We start from the raw sequence: 23,663 nt of genomic DNA, 5'->3' as shown, positions 1-23,663 counted from the left end.
CCAAGCGCCCAGAGCTGGCCAAGGCAGTCATACTACACACATACTACTCACAGTCATAATGCAATGATGCTATAATCCCAGTGTGTTTTGTGAGTTCTTAAGGGAAGTTATCCTGGAGTTGTGTTTGATTTTTGCTTCATTTTTTTGCTTCATTTCAGATCCAACAATCTCTCTTATTTTAATGTTTCTTCCATCTTAAATAGAAGGAATTCCTTCTTTTTAGCTTTTACCTGCACTTCTAGTATCTTCCTTGATCTTCTCATTTATGCCTTTCTTATTACCACTAAAATAGGGACTTTTCTGTTTATTTGTTTTGGGACCACACCCGGAAATGCTCAGTGGTTTGCGGTTACTCCTGGCTCTGCATTAAGGGGTTGCTCCTGGCAGTGTTTGGGAAGATCATACAGGATGCCAGGGATAGAACCTGAATTGGCTGTGAGCAAGGCAAGCACCCTACCCGCTTCACTAACTCTCCAGTCTCTAAGATGGTTTCAATACTACTTTGCAGATTTGTTTCATGATACCTACAATGTCAAATGCCTATAAATTTTTCCAATGCCCCAGAGTAGATCAGATACTTAACATCCCCATAAACTTTGCATGGTGACTATGAGGCCTTGTGTCTGTTATGGTATTACAGTGAATAACAGTTAACAAAACACTATCTCATTTTGTCTGGGAGCTCACCAAGAAGGAAAGTGTCGGTCCAATCATTTCAAAAGTAGATATTAAGCTACTCATGTGGTGGATGCTGAGCAGAAAATGTCCTGGTGCTCTAGGAGGGGGGGTGACTGTGAGGAATGCTGTTTTCAGTGAGACTGAGAAGAGGGTATGGGTGAGGCAAGCTGCAGGTGGATGGTGGCGTTTATGACCGCATGGTCTGGAGCTGGGAAGTGACCACCCCAGCAGGCCTGGCCCTAGGCCACAGCGGAGGTCAGGGATCACAACACAGTCAAAAGCCTCGATTCTCTGGAAATGGGCTCTGTGGAGGGGCTGCAGCCACTGAAGATGTTCAGGCGACAACTATCTGCGCTTAGCAAAGTGATCTCTGGCCTGCTGGAAGATGACAGATAAGAGAGGGGATGAACAAATGCACATGAGAGATGTCTTTGCTTGCACTCAGGCACTGGAAGAGAGAGGAACGTCCTGAATAGATGTTTAAGAAGCAAAACTAATGGAGGCTTGTGATTAAGTAGGCAAGGAAATGGGGAGTGGGAGCTGTTTGGGACTTGCAGAGTCCTGGTACGCATATTTGGAAGCACCTTCCAGTGACATAAAGAACACGAAAGAATGTTAGTCATATGCGTATGTGTGTGTGCGTGTGTGTGTGTGTGTGTGTGTGTATACCACAAATGGATGTAGTCATTCTATATCTGTCCCTCTTCTTCTGACTCATTTCACTCTGTATAATATCCATGACCCAGGGAAAACAGGCTCAAGAAGGACTGAACAATGGTCGGAATCAACTAGGGAAAAGAACGGTATGACAGTAATATCTGGGAAGGATCGTGCTGGACAAGAACTGAGTGCTGAAAGTAGATAAAGGATATTCCTGATAACCTTTTGGTATCTGTAACCACAATACCCAAAAGGGGAGAGAGCGAGTGAGTGAGAGAGAGCGCAAGAGAGAGAGCAAGAGAGAGAGCAAGCGAGGGAGAGAGTGGGGGCAGGGGAGTGTCTGCCACAGAGGATGCTGGAGGAGGGGGGTGATGGGAGGGACCTGGGGACACTGGTGCTGGGAAATGTACACTGGTGGAGGGATGGGTGTTGGAACATTGCATGACTGAAACCTAATCATCAACAGCTTTCTAAGCATCTACCTCACAGTGATTCAATGAAAAAAAATCACTAAAGAAATACTAGATTTTCTTGTTGCAAAGAAAAGCATTTTACATACCTTGATGATGTATTATAGGTTGAATTGTGTATTCTCCCCCAAAGATGATGAAGTCCCCCATCCCTCAGAATATAACCTTATATAACGATATGGTCTTTATAGAAGTAAGTGAGCTAAAAGGAGGTCATGAGCCGAGGTCCTAAGCCAACGTGGATGACGCCCTTATGAAAGAGAGGGATTTATTGGAGAGGAAGAATGACCTTATGTGAGTAGGACAAAGATAACCACCAGCAGGTCGGCAGGGAAGCTGCAGCTCAGCCCTCAGAGAAACTCACTGCAACACCTGGCCTGAGAACCTCTAAACTCCAGAACTATAAGAAAACATTTTTATTATCTAAGTCACCTATGTGGCTGATATAGCACTGTCTGTATCAGCACTAGCAAAACAATCCTAGCTGGCAAATTCTAAAGACTGGAGGGCTGAGTATGGGTAATAATCTTCCATTTTTTTGGTTTACTTTATTTTTCTGTGGGGGAGGGCACACCCAGAAGTGTTCAGGAGTTCCTTTTGGCTTTGAACTCCTGAAGGAATCACTCCTGATGGTGCTCAGGGGACCATACAGGTGTTGAACACAGGTCGGCGGCATGCAAGGCAAATGCCCTAACCAGTGAACTATCTCTCCAGCCCCTATTTTCCTAACTTGTTTTTGAAATGTTTTTTCAGGTGTCTGAGCATTGGTTAGAAGTCTGTAATAAACAATGCACAAGAACAGCAGTGCACAGAGTTACAGATTTCAGGAGGCAGTTGACCATAATATTTCCCGCATGGCCAGGAGAGTGTTTTACCCTGTGATCCTTCCTCAAAGGGGACTTGTTAACATGCAAAGGAAGAGCAACGCTATCCTCAGCGAAAACTCTCCTCCCATTAGCTCACTAAGGTGAAGGCAAGAGAAAGACAAACTACTTGAGCCTCAGAGAGGACATGATGAGTGAGTTTAATGGTTTGCTTTATTGACTTCATACTAATTTGAAGATTGGTTTGAAGTTTGAGTAACAAATGGTCTTAAAAATAGCTACCCAATACCCATATTATCGTTACTTACAAAGGTCCCCTGAGCCTTCTGTAGTGATCCCTGAGAGCAGAGTTAGGAGTATGCCCTGAGCATAGCCAGGTGTGGCCCACAGACAAAAACACACAATAACCTTGAATATGTTTTATCATCTTAACTTTTGCCAAAGACATCAAATCACATAAGTGGATGATACAGGCACTCAATATCATCACTTTCATGATTTTTACATTTCCTACACATTCAAATTTCAATAGCAAGATGTCCTTAAATGTCATGGTTTTCCCACCTTTAATGAAATTGCTAAAAATACATAACTACAGTGATTATTTGGCAAATTAACAAATAATAATCTGTGGGCATAGTATTAACCTTCAAGAAATTAATAAAACTAATAAAAGAGGTGTTAATCACTTTTACTAGGACTTATGGACATGTAGTTGGAGGGAGAATTTTTATTTGACCAGAAAAAAGTGACTTAACTTTTTTTTTTTCAATAATGCAATTCCAGGGTAACTATCTTCAGCCAGAGTCTAGCAAAGGCGAAAAGGGTGGCCTGACAACATCCTTACCCTAGAGAAGTCTCAATCAAATTTTTGGAGAAGTAAGTCTGTTTTTCCCAAATCCTTTACTTACTAACAGGAATATGACAACCTGTTGACCTGGAAATTGGCTGGATGACATTATTATGCAAACCAGCAGTGTTTATCAAACTTATTTAGCCTCCAGATCCTTTTTTGAATCGTTTCCTTCCTGTAAACGTCTTCTCCTACCAGCTATACCTCTTGTCTCATGTAAGCCCCCCTGTTTATGTGATTTTCCACTTGTGACTAACTTGGATTATCCTGGAGGTCCACAAGAGACCCTTTAACCCTGGTTGAAAAACACTGCTGTCATTACACCACTCTGCCCCCAAATTCATTATTACCCCAGAGACATTTGATTTTGCAAACTGTTAATCAGTGAGAGTGAAGTTTTGAAGTGTTAGTAGGTGGGTGAAAAATTGTTTTCTATCTCCAAAAAATTGGGATGTGGGGGCGAGATTAATCTAATCTAGGTAGATATAGTTCCCAAAGTCTGCTTAATAGAACACAGGTTGGTCATTTTGTCCTGAGATTAAAATTTCTATAATTTTCCTATTTCCGAATACTCTGTTTAAACCAGCTACTTAGTTCACACTAATGGAGTAACAGGACTAAGTAGATCTGAATTAATAAGTATCTCATTTTCATTTTAAAAATAGGCTTTAAAATTCACATTAGAAATGCATATCTCCAGCAAAAATCATTTTAGATATGAGTATATGGTATCACACATTTTAGATATAGTATATGTACACATTTTAGATATGAGTATATGGTATCATATGAGTATATAGTAAACCGTTGTTCACTTTGCTAATGTAACCAGATTTATTTCTGAGATGAAAACAATCTCAGAAATTTTCTGTCTTGGGTTCATGGATGGAAAATTTGCGAGGAGAGGGGTCTGCGACTGACACTGCAGCCTGTTCTTGTTCATAAATTATACAGTACTAGTCTTTTTACTACAAAGGGATCATTAATATTGATAATAATAAAAAAGGAACATACGAGGGCAATCTGTACAACAGGACCAGAATTCTAGTGCTGAACTTAATCTGTTATGGCATTTTCAAATATCCTTGTGACAAGGAGAGATGTCTGGTGAAGTTCCTGACAAGAATCAAGGGGATGCCAATTTTTTTTTTGAGGGTCAAATGTATCATTCTTCAAATAGTTGCATTCTGAGCTCTAATTTTGCTGGGTAAATGGAACTAGTTTTACTATAGTTTCGCAGGCTCAGGAGGAGTTGAAAGTATCATAGAAAAACAAACTGTCATGTGAAACAAAATGTGAGATTCAATTTCCTTAAAATATACACTTTGAAGGAAATCTCTTTCTTTATATACATATGTATATATATAATAAGTTTGTATGTGTATATGTATGTGTATTTGTATTTCTTTCTCATTGATAACTAGCAAATTATAAGACACAAGTTAAATAATGGCTATTGAAAAATGTAGATTAAAACATTTATTTGATAGCACCTGGAAGGAGAATATCTGTTAAATGTTAGTGCCCAGGATGGAATCTAAAAAGGAGCAAGAGCAGTAAAGAAAAGCATTAGCAAATGGCATCCCCTCCTGACACATCCCCCCTCATGGGGTGGATTGTTCACCCTTGACTTTCAGATAGCCTGTCTGTCAAGCAACAAAAGAAAAGGCAGAATACGGACTCCAGAGTCAAGAAAGTATGGGTAACAACACTAACTAAACTGAGAAACATGAAGATAAACGGACCTGCATGATTCTCATTATAATTTAAAAACCTGATTTCTTCTAAAAACATGTATTTCCCATTTGATCGTTATAGGGGAAAAAGAAATCCTTTCTCTTTCACAGACCTGGCAGGGAGACTGATGGACTCAAGCAGGGGGATGGACATGGCTCACGGGATTATGGGAGTCATCCTTGGACAGGTTAATTGAATTGGACCTGAGAGAAAAGTTATTTATATTTTCCCCTCTTCTGCTGAAGCAGGTCAGTGCTATTTGGTCATAGTCTGCAAAAGATTATTATCCCAGGCCGGGAAGACATTGAAAAGGGAAGTTATCATACTCATTGGAGAGGATGGAAATAATATTTCTTCAGAAAGGGATTACTCATGAACAGCATGATTTGGTCCCTTCCCTTCCCTTCCCTTCCCTTCCTTTTTCCTTTCCTTTTTCCTTTTTCCTTTTTCCTTTTTCCTTTTTCCTTTCCTTTCCTTTCCTTTCCTTTCCTTTCCTTTCCTTTCCTTTCCTTTCCTTTCCTTTCCTTTCCTTTCCTTTCCTTTCCTTTCCTTTCCTTTCCTTTCCTTTCCTTTCCTTTTGTAAGGGCAAACTTTTCCTTTTAATAATCTGATCCTTCCGGAATTAGTACCCAGAGATTGGGACAATCATGAAAATAGTTAACTGACCTGTAAGATATAACCAGCCCCCTCCATCTCCTGTCTTGGTTAATCTAGTTGTAAGTACCGAGCCATTAAGAAACTTGATGTCTTGAGAGTTTGTTGATTATTTGAACATACACTAGACACTGGTAGTTTTTTGTTTTTCCTTGGTACAAAAGATCTTGAAAAATGTGATGTGATGGCCACTTAATACCTCTATTGCAAACTACAACACCCAAAATGAGAGAGAACAAAAGGGAATGGGGTGGTGGGTGTTGGGGTGGGGGTGGGTGGGAAAGATACCAGGAACATTGGCGCAGGAGAATGGGCACTTGGTGGAGCGATGGGTAAATGATCACTGTATGAAATACAAACACGAAAGTTCATGAGTTTATAACTGTACCTCATGGTGATTCACTAATAAATTTTTTTTTAAAAATGTGATGTGTGCTTGATCAGATATTGCACAGAGTAATCTCCAAACTATAATGAATCCTAATTCAAATAGGAAGCCTATAAATTAGGATATTAAGAAAATAAGCAAGAAAACATCTCATGTTCTTACTATATTTTTCTAGATATAAAATGGGTTGCTTCATAATGCTTCTTGGCCAGAAAATTTTATTAGTCTTTTTATTCAGAAAAGTACTTCTCAACTTAAAACCTAGTGAAGTATCTACATCATGCTGCTAACTTTCTTGGGATATGACAATTGTTGGCTTTGTACTGAAGGACTAAGTGACCTTATCAAAAGCTGCAGTGAACAATGCCAGCAAAGACTTTGCCTGGAGACCTGGGTAATGTTTTATGCATTTTGTATCTTTTTCAATGCTTAACACAATGTCTTACAGAAAGTATTTTCTCAATAAATATCTTTTGAATTTTTAAAATGGAAAAATTTGCCTCTCCCAAGAAACAAGAGGAGATGGCTTTCATATTGCACTCTGGAAAACCAAGGCTAAATCATGTAGCCAATTCCAACAGCTACTGAAACTGCAGAACCATTTAAGTTCCTCTCTCAAAATAAATAAATCTAAATTAGATTAAATAAGGCTTGGTTAAGCCAAGCTGTTGTTCTGGACTCAGTGGACTCTGTCTATTAACTTCAGAGTATACAGGATCTCTAAAATGTTTTCTGAGATCCAAATGCACTTAAGAAAGCTTTAAAAAGTTGGAAATCAAACCACATAATATCATTAAGCTGCCAAAGTATTTTCTCTAGTTAAAATAGACTGCAAGACAAAAAAAGGCAACTGTATTGCTCTGATGTAAAAGCTTTATATATCTGGAAACAGAATTAACAACAGAAGGAGTCACTGTTATTAAGAACTTATGAAAATTAAAAATTACATGCAAACTGCTCCTAAAACATACATCCAAATTCAAAATATCTTCAGCATTTAACATATTATAAAATACACTGAAGAAAATATCGGCAGAGCTCTGCAGAAAATAAACCTTAGAGCTGTCTTCAATGATTTGGCTATAGAAGTAAATACAACAGAAACAAAAATAAACAAATGGGACTACCTAAGTTACTGAAAGTAGGCTTAGCAAAAGAAATCAGAGCTAAGGTATAAAGATCTACTGAAAATATATGCACACAATAATCAGGCAATAGGTCAATAACCAAGAGGTATAAAGCACTCACAAAGCCCAACAATGATCCCAATAATCTCAGTAAAAATGGGGAGAGGAAATGATAAGACAGATTTCCCAACGTGAAGTGTGACTTTCCTAGTAGGGGTAGCTAGTAGCCATAAGAGAAAGCGTTCATTGTTACTTAATATTCGGCATATGCAAATTAAAGCAAAAATGAGATATCACCTCACACCAGTGAGAAAGGCATATATCGGAAAGACTGGGAGGGCTGGAGAGATAGTATAGTGGGTAGGGAGCTTGCCTTGCATGCAGCTGACCTGGGTTCAATCCTGGCACCATATTTGGTACCCCAACCCCTCCAGGAATAACACATGCACAGAGCCAGGAGTAAGCCCTGAGCACTATCAGATATAGCCCCCAAACAAACAAAAAACCCAAAACAAAACAAAAAACTGGAAACAGTGGGTAGTTAGTGGCAATGTGGCGAAAAAGTCATTCAGCATTAGTGCAAATGTTACCTGGTCATTCAACATTTAAAGGTAGACCGGTGCATAAAGAGATCCAAAGATTTATTCTGAAATAAGAACTCCATTTTAAGTGAGAATGGGAAGTAAAATAAGTTTATTTATTTATGTTTTTCAAGAAGAGAGCATAGGAGAAGAGGGAGTCCCTCAAAAATATAGTTTATTGTAGGCAGAACTTCTTTGGCAGATGTCCAATAAGAACTGGTATGCCATTAGGCATGACACCCAGTCATTTAAACCACATTATTACAGTGATGACATCTGAAATAAAATGATTCAAACCTTAAACCCGTCACCTAAGATTCTGATTTTCCAGAGCATAATATTTCCTATGTCAAATTGTTAATCTAGAAATCTTCCATTGTTATTCTCAAGCATTTATGTGAGTTGGAATAGATATTTATTATCCCTTTGTCACAGGGGACATAAAACAACTTCAAGAGGTTCTGGAGTTGAAAAATACGAATGTCAGGATGAGAAAGCTAAGCTTTCCCAACTCTGCAATGAGCATCCTCTCCTCTGGGATGGAAAGTGGAACATTCATTCGGGAACTGAAGTCCTCAACCATCCAGGCACTGATTCACCACTTTATTGCCATGTATAGATTACGTAGATTTATTTTATGTGCATAGTCTTGAGTCGCCACTTTATTGGCATGTATAGATTAAACAGATTTATTTTATGTGCACAGTATTACTCTTTTCAGATGGCAGGAGAGTAGCTTGTTTGGCATTTGGATTAGTGAGATACACTGAGGCAAGCAAAAGATCCAAGATTAGACGGAGTCTACACACGCCCACACCAGGCAGGAATGTAGTCTCTGATACATGAGTCACTGAGTGGCCTTTGGGTCTCTATCTGCAACCTTTTGACCATTGGGTGAGTGCTTTTTCAAGGCTTTTTATCAGTCATCACTCAAATTCTCATTGTACTAATCTCCAGAATTTTAAAAAAATCAACAAATCTGCAGATAACAAGGCTTCCTATTAAGGAACACTGTCCTCTGTGGTATAAAGAAATGGGAAAGTGCAGTTCTCCTTAAGATTTGGATGAAAGAACAGAGAACTCGTAAAAAGAGGATGGCCTGACTGTTTATATATATATATATATATATATATATATATTTAAATTAGTTTTATTCTATTTTTTTTTTTTTTTGCTTTTTTGGGCCACACCTGGCAATGCACAGGGTTTACTCCTGGCTCATGCACTCAGGAATTACTCCTGGCGGTGCTCTGGGGACCATATGGGATGCTGGGAATCGGACCCAGGTTGGCAACGTCCTGCTATCACTCCAGCCCCTGACTGTTTTTGAAGCAAAGTCAGGGGCCAGGGAGATAATTCACCAGGCTGAGCAGCATTTGCTTTGCACACAGGAAAAATAGCTGGGCTGTATCCTGAAAACTGTGGAAAGTGACCCCAGAACAGAGAGCCGAGATAAGTTCCCCAGCAATGCCAGGGGTGACCCACAAAAGGAAACTAAACAAACGAAAGATTAAAGAAAATTCACCAGCAGTGGTGTTGTGGAAATCAGACATCTTTTAGAAACATAAGCATGAAACGGAGTTAACAAGTGAAAGCCTGTGGCTGTGTGAAGCATATTCTTCCTGCGCGTTAGCTCTACAGAGAACTGGCTCAGGACATAGTCCTGTGACCATCACGGATAAGCGTGTTTCCAGACAGACCGAGATCTGAGACATCCCTGCTCTGGACCATCCATTGCTGTGGTAGGAAAAGCAAGCAAGCATCTGAGCATGCCTAGTTTTGAAAGCAGCCTTCCCTCACGAGGAGCACGGACGGGTCAGAAACCGTTTCTTCCCCACACTGAGTGAGTGACTACACAGAGCAACTCTCCTGAAGAATGAGGCAGGTATCAAAAAACAAAGTCCTTAGGCACCTGGAGCCACGGGCTTCTCTGTGATGGATTTCCACTTTCGCTCACACCTCCAGCTCAGAGTTGATGACAGGGGGGCTGTGGGCATCATTAGAGCTTGCCTGTCTGCAGCCCCCGCAGCGCCTACAGCGGCCACCTCCAGAGTTTGGGGAAAGCTGAATGAGCCAAACTCCAAGGTGATGCCGGCAGGTTCTGAGTCTGTGAGATCAAATTTCGCAGACTGCAGTGATCCTCCAATTCCATGTCTCACCCCCACCGTTCATCCTGTTCATCCCAAGGTTTCTGAAGCAGCGTTTGTCAACCTAGCTCGGGCTGTGCCTCCCTTCCCGCTGTATTCTGTTTCCTGCTCCATGCCCTACAGGATGGTCCTCTAGTCACGTGGGGTGGGACCCCATCTATGGTGACCCCGTTGGGATGTCTGTGGGCCCCAAGTTGAGACACTGTTGTAGAGCTTTTTTTGTCTGGAGCCTTGTGTATTTCCGGACTTAGGAGAGGCATATAGATGTTAATGATTTGATGTGACTTCATTAATGCTTAAAAAACACTAGTATTCATTACCTTTTATGCCTTTGGCAATATCATTTCAGAAATCAACCTCCTGAACTTCGTATTATTGGTTTTATAAGATTTTTAATAAATGAAACTATTTTCCACTACTTTTTGTGTTTTTCATGACTGTACATATCAGTTTCAAGCTTTGGGAAAATTTTCCACGCCAGTAACATGCATTTCTTTTTTAAGAAAATGTATGTTCTTATCTACTGTTTAATGATATATATTTTTAAATAACAAAATAACACATGTTCAAATATCTTTTTAAAGGTAAACATTTACAGACAAGTAGGAAGTATTCCTCTCCTTTTTTTTAAGCCACTCTTTCTTTTCACTCAGGGATTCTGGTACAGCTTTCCAGATACTGTAGGGTGTATTTCAAGTACCCCCTTTGTACTATCAAACAGTTACTCATCTATCAGAAACAGAGATGACTGATTTGACATCCTGATTTCAGATCTCATATTTTGGCAACATTTCATCTTTAACACATACACTCCTTAAAATCTATTTAACTTGAAAAACAGAGGGCAACTAAAATGAAAATGATAATAGACATAAAAGGCAACTAACCTTTTTCCACCTCATTCAGATTAGCAGCTGGCAGCGGACAAAGACAGAAGAGACAAAAGACTTTTTACATTGCAATACAACAGCAGGGCACACGGAGCCAGAGCGCAGCGTTAACCACAGAGAAGCTGGAGTGAGAGCAAGGTGAAGCAGAGGCGCAGATTTCTTACCTACAGCAGGGGCTGAACGCACGGACATGGAGAAAACGAGGCGGAAGGTAAACACACTCATGGGAGCCAACAGTTTTGTCTACACCAGGTAACTGCACCGCCATTCCATTTGGAAATTGGGGAGATGATGGTACAAAATGGAAAAATTGGAATGCCCTGCCTGTCATTTCCATAATACACAGGCTCTAACCTGTACAGACCCAACATGGATAGGCCATTCACTCTCTGAAGGTATGTCACCTTACTGAACAATGTCCTAGCTTGTGTGATGGGACCAGGAAGAGGGCTTAAAGGGTAGAGTGAAGGCCAGGCAGGTGTAAGACTCTGAGTTCAACCCCTAGCATCATTCCCCCATTCCTCACCCATCCGGTATCCCCCATTATCTCTAGATATAGTTACTACAAAAACTACGTTCGGTGCTGAGTTTTTCATGGGACCTCAGGAGTAAGGGTTAAGGAACAGTCTTAGTTAGCAAGGACTATGGCCCAGAAAACGCGCAAACCCACTTTTCAGTTCAACCCTACATTCATTCCTTCCAGAACTTAAGAGGTGATGTCAGGTTTTCTCAACACTAAAAAAGTCACAATTTCCATTTATATAGGTTGAGTTGGAAGGAATCTTTAAAAATTTATCTCCATTAAATAACTTGGTTTTTAGAAAGGATTTAGTAATGATTTAAAAAAAACAAAACCTGGGGCTGGAGCGATAGCACAGCGGGTAGGGCGTTTGCCTTGCACGCGGCCGACCTGGGTTCTAATCCCAGCGTCCCATATGGTCCCCTGAGCACCTCCAGGGGTAATTCCTGAGTGAAGAGCCAGGAGTAACCCCTGTGCATCGCCGGGTGTGACCCAAAAACCAAATAAAATAAAATAAAATTAAAAAAAACAAAAACAAAAACAAACAAGTTTAAAGCCTAGAATGAATATTTAAATAATTGTTTAGCAAGTACAGAATTCTACTTCTTCAATACTTGACAAAATAATTTTAATTTGGGATCATAGTGAATTCTATTTTCAAAAACTAATTTTAATAATTTTCAACTTTCCAAATTTTAAAAATTCATTTCCACAAATAATAGCAACCAACAGTCATATATTATGCAACTAGAAGGAGAGATAATACAATCAACTGGATAGAAAAAAAACTTTTTTAACTAGGGGATAGGATCTAATAGGTATTTGATGGTACAAAAAGAAAATTATCCCTTAAATTTTATATCATTAACACTTATGGCAGGTCAGAGCAGAGAGATTTATCTTCCAATCATTTAGTAATGGTATACTGCGATGTTTTGGTCACAAGGGTTTAAATAAATGTATTAATTTTCAATGATGATTCATTTTATTTTAAAGGTCCTGAGCTGTTTTATGCCCTGCCTGTCACCTCAAGAGTTCTTTACCAAATTGCTTTCAGATATAATTTTCTCTATTAACATTATATTCCTCTTGATTGTTACTTAGGTGCCAACTGAGAAAAATTCAGCATCATAATTTACAAAGTATTTCCATGGAGGTTTGCTTATTCCTGTTAATGTTTTTCACTTTCTCATTGTATTCCTTTGGGGTACAGAGGAAAAAAAAAATCTTCAAACAGAAAAGCAACTAGTGACTTGAGTACTTTCTAAACAATGACAACATTATCACACTCCCTGAGCTCGGCGGGGTTTTTGCTCCCAGGTCCCAGGCTCATAAATCATAATCCAAACTTACATTTAAAATAATACAGCCACATTACCAAACAATTCCTTCCTAACTGCAAACTTGGATGAAGCAGGAGACAAAACTCTCAAGTCCAATTTAGAAATTCCTATAATTAAAGGCCACTGGTGTGCCACTGATTTCAAAATCTAACGATGCCTGCTTGATAGTTTGCCAATAAGCTCATTTCAAATGGGGACAAAAATCGTGTGGTTAATGGGTGATGGGCAAATGGGTCTCATTTTTGGTAGCGGCAAAACTAAATTTGCCAAACTCTTCATTGCCCACAAACGTCAGCCCAAAGTTACAGTGGTATCTTCCTATCTTAGATGATTATTTAGATATCTACTCTAGAATAAATGTTCCATTAATTCCATGTTTTAGTTATCCGTTCCCTGGATTTAGGCAATCTGGTTATTTACAATAGCTAAGGTGAAAAAGACTCCAAGAGTCCTTTTTGAGAAAACAAATGGTGCTGGATGCTGGATGATTAAACATGCTTGCTTTGGCTAAAAGTTGATAATACTCAGTTTTATCTTTTATAGTATTTCAAAGAAAGATCCAACACAAGGGAATGAGGCTTCATCCTAGATCTGAGAAAGTTCTGTACTGAACTGTGTCACTGAAGATGGAGAGAACACAGGTTCAGAGGGTCAGACAGAGGAAGGGAACTGTCAAATGAGGTTGGGAATGTATGACTGACTCAGATGCAGTGGGTGAGGAATAAAGGGAAGTGTGTACTTCCTAAAGTGGTACTCCCTAAGCCACAGCAGGGAGACCCTTCCAAGCCAACTCTTTGTAAATTATCATTCAAAGGGCACTCCCAAAACTTGATTGCAGCATTGCTCTTAAAGCCTAGGTATTTTATCAGTTAATAAATCCCCAGGACATTCTAAGTAACTTCTGTTTTCTGGGTTCAAAAGGCATGACAGACCATAGTGCTCTGAAAATGCTGTGGTCTAATTGGTCCTTTTCAAAGTACTCTGGTTTAAAGAAGTCACCAAAATAATGTGAAGTAAGCCCTCCCCCCTAATGATTTAAACAGAGTTGGGAAATGAGAGATATTTCATTTTAGGAAGGTACCAAGCAACACATATTAGTGCAACGTTTTCATACGAGTCTAAATTAACCCAACCAGTATAACTCAGATTCCCAGGATAGCAGGGAGGCATGCCAGCGGTGCATGCCAGCCAATGCAAAGTATCTGCAGCGTATCACAAGCAAGATTGGTGATTGGTGTCAAAGGCAGAGCTGCATAGCACCCAGATTCTTTCTGGCACCATAGAACGGGTGTCTGCTGGGATAGACAGGCTATCCTTGAATACAAAATAGCAAGAACACTCAGATTCTGCCCGGTAAGACATCCAAAGGGCTGCACATGTGGAATAAAACAACTGCAGTATAAAAGTTCAGCTTTTATCACAAAGGCAGTATGATATTGCTCTATAGGAATAAGAGGATTCACTGGTATAAAAAAATAATGTGGAGAAGGCGGCTTCAGGGGTACTCTAAACAACCCCAATACTCTATCATTTTCCTGACCAAAAAGAGTTCCATGAAAACTTACATTTTAATACTTCTCTAACCTCTATCTGAGAAAGGCAATTGTGACACGTTGCAAATGATGTGTTTTTAATCTTTCATCTTCTATAATGTTAACCCCAGTCATTTAGATGCTCTTTAAAATCTTAGTAGCCTAAACTAAGTATTAAGTTCTATGAAATATAATAGAAAATACCTAACAAAATAAAAATAGTAATTTTGAATTGAGTGACAGAATTTAGTTTTTCATTTCTCTCCTTATAAATAACATGTATGACATTCTCCTGTTACTCATCAAATTTAAATATTAATGGAAAAATGTTAACATTGTATCTTCTTATTCAGAGTCATAAAAAATCAATCCAAACATGTATATGCACGACAGGTAATAAACTTGGTCATGACTTTATGGTAAATTGGTTTACTGGGAAAAGATTGATCAGTTTGATAGCCTTATGAGATTTTTCATCTCAAAATACAAAACAGCAAGAGATAAAGGGTAACAGTCTGCTCAGATTATCCAAAATCATTAGCTTTTGATTGTATTTCACTTGAAAAACATGAGTTACTAAAAGAAGACATTCACAAAGTAATGAAAATAATCAAGTAGGTTATCCCAATGCTTAGTTATTTTTATATCTATAAAGAAATATTCACCTTTCAAATTTAAAATTTGGTTATTTTCATGCTAAAGTCAGTCAATTTAGGGACAGACATTTCAGGATGACTTCTGTAGAAGTGTGATACTGAATGTTAGATGCCTGCACTCGTACTAAGCTTGATCAGTCTTCTGTGTGCTTGACTGGATTGTCTTTAGCTCTGCTTCTTAACTGACATCCCATCACACTTCCAAACACCTGCTTATGACTGCATGACACAGTTCGCTAAACACACACAGCATCGTGTCAATGATGCGGTTAAACACAAGATCTATTAACCACCACATTTGTTAAATAATTCTTACCTGTATACTCAGGTGGACAAAGGCATGTGTAGTTATTAATTCCGTCAACGCATGTAGAGTTATTTTCACAATCATTATCTTCACAGTCATCAACATTTACTTCACAATTTTCTCCTTCAAATCCATCAGCGCAAATACACCTACACACCAAGAAAAGAAAAGACAAAGAACAACTCATTGCATTTCACAACTATAAGGCCAAAATGGTGGAAAAGACTAAATAAATTCATCAATGGTTGGATTTTTGACTACCAGAAACCAACTATTAAAATCCTGTGGGGGCAGGAGACAGAGTGAAGCAGGCAAGGCACTAGCTTCATGCACAGCTGAGCTGGGTTCCATCCCAGACACCCCATACAACACCCTAGGCCTTCCAAGACGGATCCCTCAGCACAGAGCCAGGAATAAATGCTGAGAATCAGGTGTGGTTCCCCCCAAAACAAAATGTATTTGTAATCATGAACTTAAGGCACTATCATCCACATTCGAGGCCATTTGAAAAAGTACACTGATATTGGCTGTCCATGGTCCTAAGTCAGTTAATTAAAATTAGCCCATGGTCCTATAAGTCAATACTTGAATAGAATCTCAGGTAAGAAAATACAGGCCAAGTCTATTCCATAGCCCTGCATGTTTGGCATGTTTGCGTGCACGTATGGCAACAGGAATGAAACCCAGGTCGTCATGCCTGATAGGCATAACTTTGTCACTGAGATTCACAGCCCTGAGCCCGAGGTATCTAAATTTGACAGCATTCTCATACAATGATTCATGCTTCTTTGTTCATAGGCTGGTATTTCATTAAGTGGGGGAGAGCTGGTTCTGATTTAAAATACTGTAACACTATTTCAAGTGTAATTTCTTGATGTGGCAAATAAAACTATTAAATTGAATCTTCTTTGAAATTATAAATCTAAACGTTCCCTTAAAAGAGTCAACAAATATAATTTTTTTTCTCGGCATAAAAATTATATGCGTATTCTAGATAAGTGTCAGGATAATCTTTGATTAAAGCATTAATTAAAAAGACAGAATTTCAGAACAGCAAGGAGAAGTAAAATATATCATAAAAGTGATATTTCTAAGAAGTTTTAGTAAGTAGAGTTAGCATTTTTATATGAAATTATTAATGTTATTGCAAGAACTCTATTTCATAATTCATGAAGTGCAACTGAAGTTGTTGTGCTATATGATTAAATAACTCCAGATTAAAAATGCTCACAGAATGTTTGTCTACTCATATTGTAGCTTGGAAATGAATCATTAATTTTCTGTTTCAGTGGGACCTACATATTATCATTACACACTGTCATTAAGGCAATACACAAAACAGATGAATATATAACTTGCGATGGGGGACCGGTTGGCTATTAATTAGCAGAACAGAGCCACCACTTTGTCTTAACCTAATCTGACTTGATTAATTATAATGTGTGCCTGAGCATGATTATACACTTCTTGATCATACAACATCCTGGGCTCCTGATATTATAATATCTTTATTTGTTTATAATATGCAGTATCTCCAGGAGGGACCTGAATACATTTCTGGCATCTTTTTAATTTTTTCAACTGGAGTGACACCAATTCACAAGACTACACTAAACAAAAAGAATGTAAAATGATCATTTTTTTTACAATATATAGTTTTCTTATGTTTTCTCTTTTTTCCAAAAATTTTATACAATTTCACCCCTCCCTCAAGGTGTATTACTACATGACACACATTCAGTGGTCATTCATTTACAAAGTCCATGCTAGGCCCTGAACCATGCTACAGCTGCTACTGGTACGGTCAACATAGTGCCCTGAAGGTGGCTGACCCGGGTTCAATCCCAGGCATCCCAGGTGATCTCCTGAGCACTGCCAGGAGTAATTCCTAAGTGCAGAGCTAGTAGGAACCTCTGAGCATTGCTGGGTGTGGCCCCAAACCATCACCACTAACAAAAATATATGTGTGCATACTCATGCTCTAACCCGTCAGAAACAAGTCACACATGAAAGACGTACCAGAATCCATCTTTTTCTCCTTCTTTTAAGTGGCACGTTCCTCCATGTTTGCACGGGTTGCTAATGCACGCGTGAATGGGGACATCACAGTCCCGCCCCTACAGAAGGAAGGGCAGAGTCCATTGTAAACAAAATAGGTTTGAGGATGTGGGGAACGCACAGGAAGGAAGGTGTGGCCCGACTCTGGTTCCGACCACAGAGGTGACTTACTTTGAAGCCATAAGGACAGGTGCAGCGATAGAAGTCCACAGGATCATTGTTACAGGTGCCATCATTTCTACACGGATTTGATAAGCAGGGATTACATTTAGCTAGAATATTGACATCCACTGGACCTGAAAATTTATGGAAAGTTATGTAAAGCTGACGTTTTCTATTTTTGATTCATGAAAACTGCTTCCATGCTTGAAGGTAACAGAAAATTTTGTATAGAAATATGATTAGTCACAGATCTAGAGGGTTTGATCCACCAGAAAAACTCATAAATCCACATTATTGTATTATATTCAAGAATGCAGCAGGTATTAACTCATTAGAAGTCACCCTCAGACTGTTTTGCCAGCATGGGTCAGTACAACAATATCACAGGCCTAATCTCTTCATAAGCCAACTGGCTTATGTGGATTTCTTCTATGAGTAGGCTTGGCTTCCCTCACCGTACCCTCAGTTAGATGCAAGGAAAATGTATGCCATTATTCCCAGAGGATGGTGTGTGTGTGTGTGTGTGTGTGTGTGTGTGTGTGTGTGTGTGTGTGCGCGCGCACGCGAGTGCTCTCGCACATGTGTGTGTGTGTTGAGAAATTATTTGGCAAGTTTTTTGAGTAAGGGAGAATGCATCCTTGCAATTAAAAGCACAACAACATGCATCTTCCCTGTAACATCACTTTTGCAGTATTATTTACATGCAGTAGATACAAACAATGCCAACTTGATGCATATGAAAACAAAATATGCAATGTCCATTATTCTCCTTTGTATCCTATTGCTTCAGTTTGCAATCATTTTAGTACGAGACATGAAGGGTAAAGTCTCCGTTTCCTCTCTGAGAGGAAAGAGACCGTGGAAAACATCTCAATTTGGCAGGCTTTTGAAGAACATATTTTAAAGTTTCATGACCTACAAGACCTTTAGATTAACTGTGAATTTAGCTGTTGTCATTTTCTTCTGGTTGCACACATTTGTTCTATAACTGGTCAATAGTGGTACATTGTACTATCTCCCTTAAAATTATATTCACTGATACAATTTTTTGCAGTTCATAGAACTTCACCAGACTGCCTTAAGCATTTGTGTTATGGTGGCATGCATTACTGATGGCATCTCTACACAGTACAAATATTTTATAGTGTACAACTTTCTAATGTAAGTTCAAACAGAAAATATTTTATCATGACACTAGGGATGCTTCCAGTTCTGATCAATCACTCATACGAATAATCAGTAATGTTTCCAATTACATGTTTCAGCACACACTAATTCCTAGTAAATTTTGCCGAGTCAATAGTATTTTGTGTCCCCTTCTCACTCAACTGCTCTAACCTATTAAGGTTTCTTCGTGAAAAGGGTGTGTGCAATCTGCTCATATAAATGACCTATCACCAGGTTTTTAAGGATTTGAGTTCATGCTTGTGTGTTGTTATCAAGAGAAAGTCTCATATGAAAATGATTTGGCATTTCAGGTTAAAATATGTTGATACCCTGAAAAATATCTGTGCAGTCTATGAATGATTTTGGAGTAAAATCCAAAATAGTATTCTGTATTTAGTTCAGTTTAGTTTTTCTATTAACATTCCCGACCCCCTAGTGTTCTACATAGAGATCCCTACTTTAAAAAAAAATCGTTTTGTGGGGCTGGAGCAATAGCACAGTGGATAGGGCATTTGCCTCACACGCAGCCGACCTGGGTTCGCTTCCCAGCATCCCATATGGTCCCTTGAGCACCGCCAGGAGTAATTCCTGAGTGCATGAGCCAGGAGTAACCCCTGTGCATCACCAGGTGTGACACAAAATGCAAAAACAAATTGTTTTGAAATGAAAGGCAATTCTGAGGATAACCATATTAATGGGCTTTTGCTTCTCATGGTACCTCTGTCACCAGACATATGTCCTGCTAGTGAACCCCTTGCTTTTGCTTGGTACCCAGAATACTAGAGTAGTTCCTTTCTGTCAGTTTATAGCCAAGATTAATACTTTAATACTGAAGAGAGCCACAAGGTTATGCAATTCCTCACCTCCCGCCCAATTGATTTCCCCCATTAAATACAAAAATAAAGTCAGTCAACACATTCAAGAAACGAATGGTGCCAGGTAATGAAAGCAGTTAGTGAAAGCCCACAATAAAAGGCTTTCACTAACTGAAGTTATCCTACAATCAGCAATGGGAAAGCTCTGGAAAGGGCTTCAGCTGGGCTGGAAGAGAAATTTACTGAGGAACAAAGGCACAGGATGACAGAGCAATTCTGCGAGGGCCGTAAATATCCATGTGGCCACTTCCCAAGACCTGGAGGAAATTGGTTTTGGTCGCTTTCTGTGCTGTCCCCAGGCAGGGCGGAGACCTGAGCACAGGCCTTCGCCATGCGGCATGTGGCATATTATTTTCAAAAACAAAATTCAAGTTAATTAGGTGAAAAGCTAAGAGATTGCAGTAGAGAAAAATGGCTATATTTTGAAAAACTTAATCCAGTTTATAGGTAACAGACTTGTCACGTTGAAAAACTTCCTGTTCAGCTTAACGGAGGCTCAGAATTCATTGAACATAGCTGACTAATTGGCTTAGTTTTGGTACAATAAATCATGCTCACTTATTTTCAGTATTTGGAATTTATTTTTAAAGAAAGCTTTAATTAATTTAACATTGATTTACAAATCTATATTGTATTGTAAATACAACTTCATTCCTCCACACATTTTCTATGTCTACCACTTGAGTGAAATGTAATTAAAAACAATGTTTGCAAAGTATTTAAATTCTAAATGGCATCAATCAAATTATTTAAGATGATATAGCTACTTTAATATTTTGTTTAATACATAATTCTATCTAAACAATTACTGTGGCTTCTATATTCCTGCCAGGTTTATTTGAACCATTTTATTTCTATATTCTAATCCCTTGGAATGACATTTCTCATATGTGGTTGTCGTTCATTCCTTCACTCAAAGTTAGACACTGTTCTGGTTTATTTTTCATCTTCTCTTCACCTTTAAGCTATGATATGAAACACCCAGGACACTTATTCTGAGACCCTCTCCTGGAAGTTATTAGTCAAGGGGAATGGCGTCTTTAATCTGTTCTCTAATGAGATTATATCACAGTTAAGAGAGCTGCTAATAAAATCAAATGGCAAAAGAGAAGTCATATCAGTCTTGTAGCAAGCCAGCACTTCTAGAATTTCAAATGCTCAATTAGAGCTAGGGAAAGCTCTCCCCAGAACATGATGAGAATCTGAAGTCCTTAGACCTAAGTTAGCATCCCTGATTTTTCCAGAACAAAAAACATAATGGCAGACACTTCAATGCACTGTTTTAATGAAGCATTACAGGAGCTGGCAAAGTGCAGAGCATTGTGTGTAATTCAACACAGAAATCAGTTTTGATCTTTCTTCTTAGACTTTTGGAAGAAGGACGGGAAGGGGGGAAAACTTGAATGATTTTTTTACAAAGATAAAGTCTGCCTCTACTTTTTTTTGGATCAATTTTTAGCACAGACAAAGGCAAATCAAATGTTGCCATTTACTTTGTACTACAAGTCTCTTGGATACCTTCCTTCTATGCCTGGAACTGTTCAAATTTGATTAAACTACAAAGGCTGTAATTATCAAAACCAAGGGGAACAGAAATGGGCACCGAGACATAATTATCCATTGAATAGTGACACCCAGAGTTAATGATTATGTGTTTTTAGGGTTTGCAAGTTGGATTTTTTAAGTTTGGCACCAACACCAAACTTGTAGCTCAACATTTAGGGGAGGTTTTCTTTGTTCTTAGATTGCTAGTAGGTAAGAAACTATAGATTGCCTGCTGATACCACTTTGCTGACCTACTAGCTTTCCTCGTAAAGAGTCACTTCTTTGAGAAATGTCACACTATTGCCAACACTATTAGCCTCCATGAGATGCGTGTCATCCAGGAGGAAAGAAATCCACAGGGACAGAGATGTTTACTAATGTCACTGAAACTGAGCGAGGCCAGCCTATCTCACCCCATTGATTTAGTCTTGACTTAAAAGAACCTTATAGCATTAAGCTATATGGATTGGAGGTGTGTCTAGCTTAATAATTCAGAGGGAAAATGAACAGAAAGTTTGGTTAACAATTTGTCTTTGTCAGGTACTTTAATCTTTAATGGAAGAACTGCCGGACCTCAAATCCATTAAAGCTTGTAGGCAGACTTGCTTACTTGACTCAAATCACTAGCTATTCACCTGACACCAATACACCACCCACTGAGGATTGTACCTCACTCTGATTTATTACTAAAAGCTCCAGACCAAAAAAATGCCAACCCTATCACAGAATCTACCTTCATTCTGGAGTTCCTTGGAATCGAGAGCCATATGAAAATTTTCCAGCACTCACTGCCCTTGTAAGAAGTTAGAAGCACATCAAAACCAACTCAGGAAAACTGTGAGGGGTAGTTGATATTTTAAATTTAAAATTCAAGAGTTGATGCTCCATCTGGTATTACATGAGCGTATTTCTTAAGCACCAATATCAAAAGTTTATTTTAATAACATTCATACATAAATCATTCATTTATAAAATATTTAGTGAGAACAGATTTCATGCCAGGTATGAGGATAACTCTAGGTACTTAAAAGTCAAGTGAAATGAACAAGTTTATGGAAAAACTTATAGCTCAACAATAGTGATGCAGCAGCTAGAGAACAGAACCACAGGAGGAAGGAGGGAAGAAGCAAGCCTGTTTGGGAATATATGTTCTAAGCTCCTGCAAGTCTTTAAGGAACGATTCACAAAGTGAATGTAAATATAAACCTGATGTTCAGAAGAAGAGCCGGTGCTAAACATGAGAAACCATAAATTGAAGTCAGTTGGGAATTGAACAGGGCTTTAAACCACTCAAGAAAGAAAAATTCGGAGGTTAATATTAAAGACTGGGTTAGAAAAAAAAAGAGGTGTCAGATAAAGAAATGGAGAAAATGAAAAGAATCTATAATGAAAAGAGAGTGAATAACAAGAAAACGAGCCATTGGTGTTGGCAAGTCAGAGGTGGTTTTATCTTTACAGGTTCAATGGAAGTGTGGATGTGGTTGAGGATTAGGGAGGGATTCTGTACATTAGGATCACATCAGTGATGAAAAAAAAGTCTTGTTTTTATAGCCCTGGAATCATCTGGGTCAGTCATTTGAGATATACATACCTGACTTAGGCCAGTAAATAAATTTCTCGAGTCACAGTTAAATGGAAAAGAGTGACATTTTATGGAATGATTGGGCCAGAGGACTATGGGTTGTACAATAATTTAACCAGAGAAAAACTAATTGTTAGTTGGACCTTCTGCTTGCTCTCCACCATCCTGGGTGAGGCTTGTCCCCGGCTGGTATAGCTGGGCCTATTCTAAGTTGGAGGCACACACAACAGCTCCTGAAGCAACAGATCTACTCAACAAATTACATGCTTCTCCCAGTTACTCTTCCTGACACTCTGTGAGGATGGGTAGAGATGATAAAGAACAACCTCTAGTTTAATCTCTCAGCATTGTCCAGGAGGTCTGAGAACAGACTCAATGCCTGTAGAGCCTGGACCCTAGAAAATCGATGGAGAACACATGCAGAACTCCATCCACCTCAGTGAGCGGAAACATTAGCATCAAAAGCATAAGCAACACCAGCAAATCCTCAGCTAGAGAACAGAACCACAGAAGGAAGAAACCACTAAAGACACATCTTTGTGTCTTTAGTGACACAAAGATCGATGATGTTCAATGAGTTCAAAGAAGTGATGATAGCACAGGTAGTCAGAAAAGCACAAGAGTGAAATGAAGACTCCTGTCAGAAATCACAGAAATAAAGAACATGGTAGATGATATGAAAGTCAATAGGATCTGTGAACAGCAGAATAACAGAATAACAGAAGTAAAAGATTGAGGAGCTCCAAGATGAGGAGGAAGAAACTGCTAGGAAACAACAGAACATAAGAAATAGTCTGAAAATGAACAGAATACCAGAAAACTATGGGATTAAGAGTTTAAGAGAAACAATATAAGGTCATGTGGTCCCTGAAGAACAGGAAGGCATATGTGGTGAAGTACCCATGGT

At 38.9% G+C, this 23,663-nt stretch overlaps 1 protein-coding gene across 4 annotated transcripts in view; it reads right to left on the bottom strand.

Moving 5' to 3' along the window:
• The window catches only part of SLIT2 (slit guidance ligand 2), a 342,896-nt gene that overhangs the window by 31,047 nt on the left and 288,186 nt on the right, over positions 1-23,663 (bottom strand). For 3 of the 4 annotated variants that reach the window (XM_055138864.1, XM_055138863.1, XM_004616540.3), the window contains 3 exons: positions 17,597-17,721; positions 17,387-17,484; positions 15,377-15,516 (listed from right to left, as the gene is read on the bottom strand). In XM_055138864.1, coding sequence (XP_054994839.1) covers positions 15,377-15,516; positions 17,387-17,484; positions 17,597-17,721 — 363 coding nt within the window. Of the gene's footprint in view, positions 1-11,006; positions 11,034-15,376; positions 15,517-17,386; positions 17,485-17,596; positions 17,722-23,663 lie in introns of all 4 variants that reach the window. The other variant, XM_055138862.1, reaches the window with a different exon arrangement.

Source organism: Sorex araneus, chromosome 5 (genome assembly GCF_027595985.1).
Source record: "Sorex araneus isolate mSorAra2 chromosome 5, mSorAra2.pri, whole genome shotgun sequence".
In the NCBI taxonomy this organism is placed as follows: domain Eukaryota; kingdom Metazoa; phylum Chordata; class Mammalia; order Eulipotyphla; family Soricidae; genus Sorex; species Sorex araneus.
The sequence above is the reverse complement of the archived record's forward strand: the minus strand, read 5'-3'. Positions and strand labels throughout refer to the sequence as shown.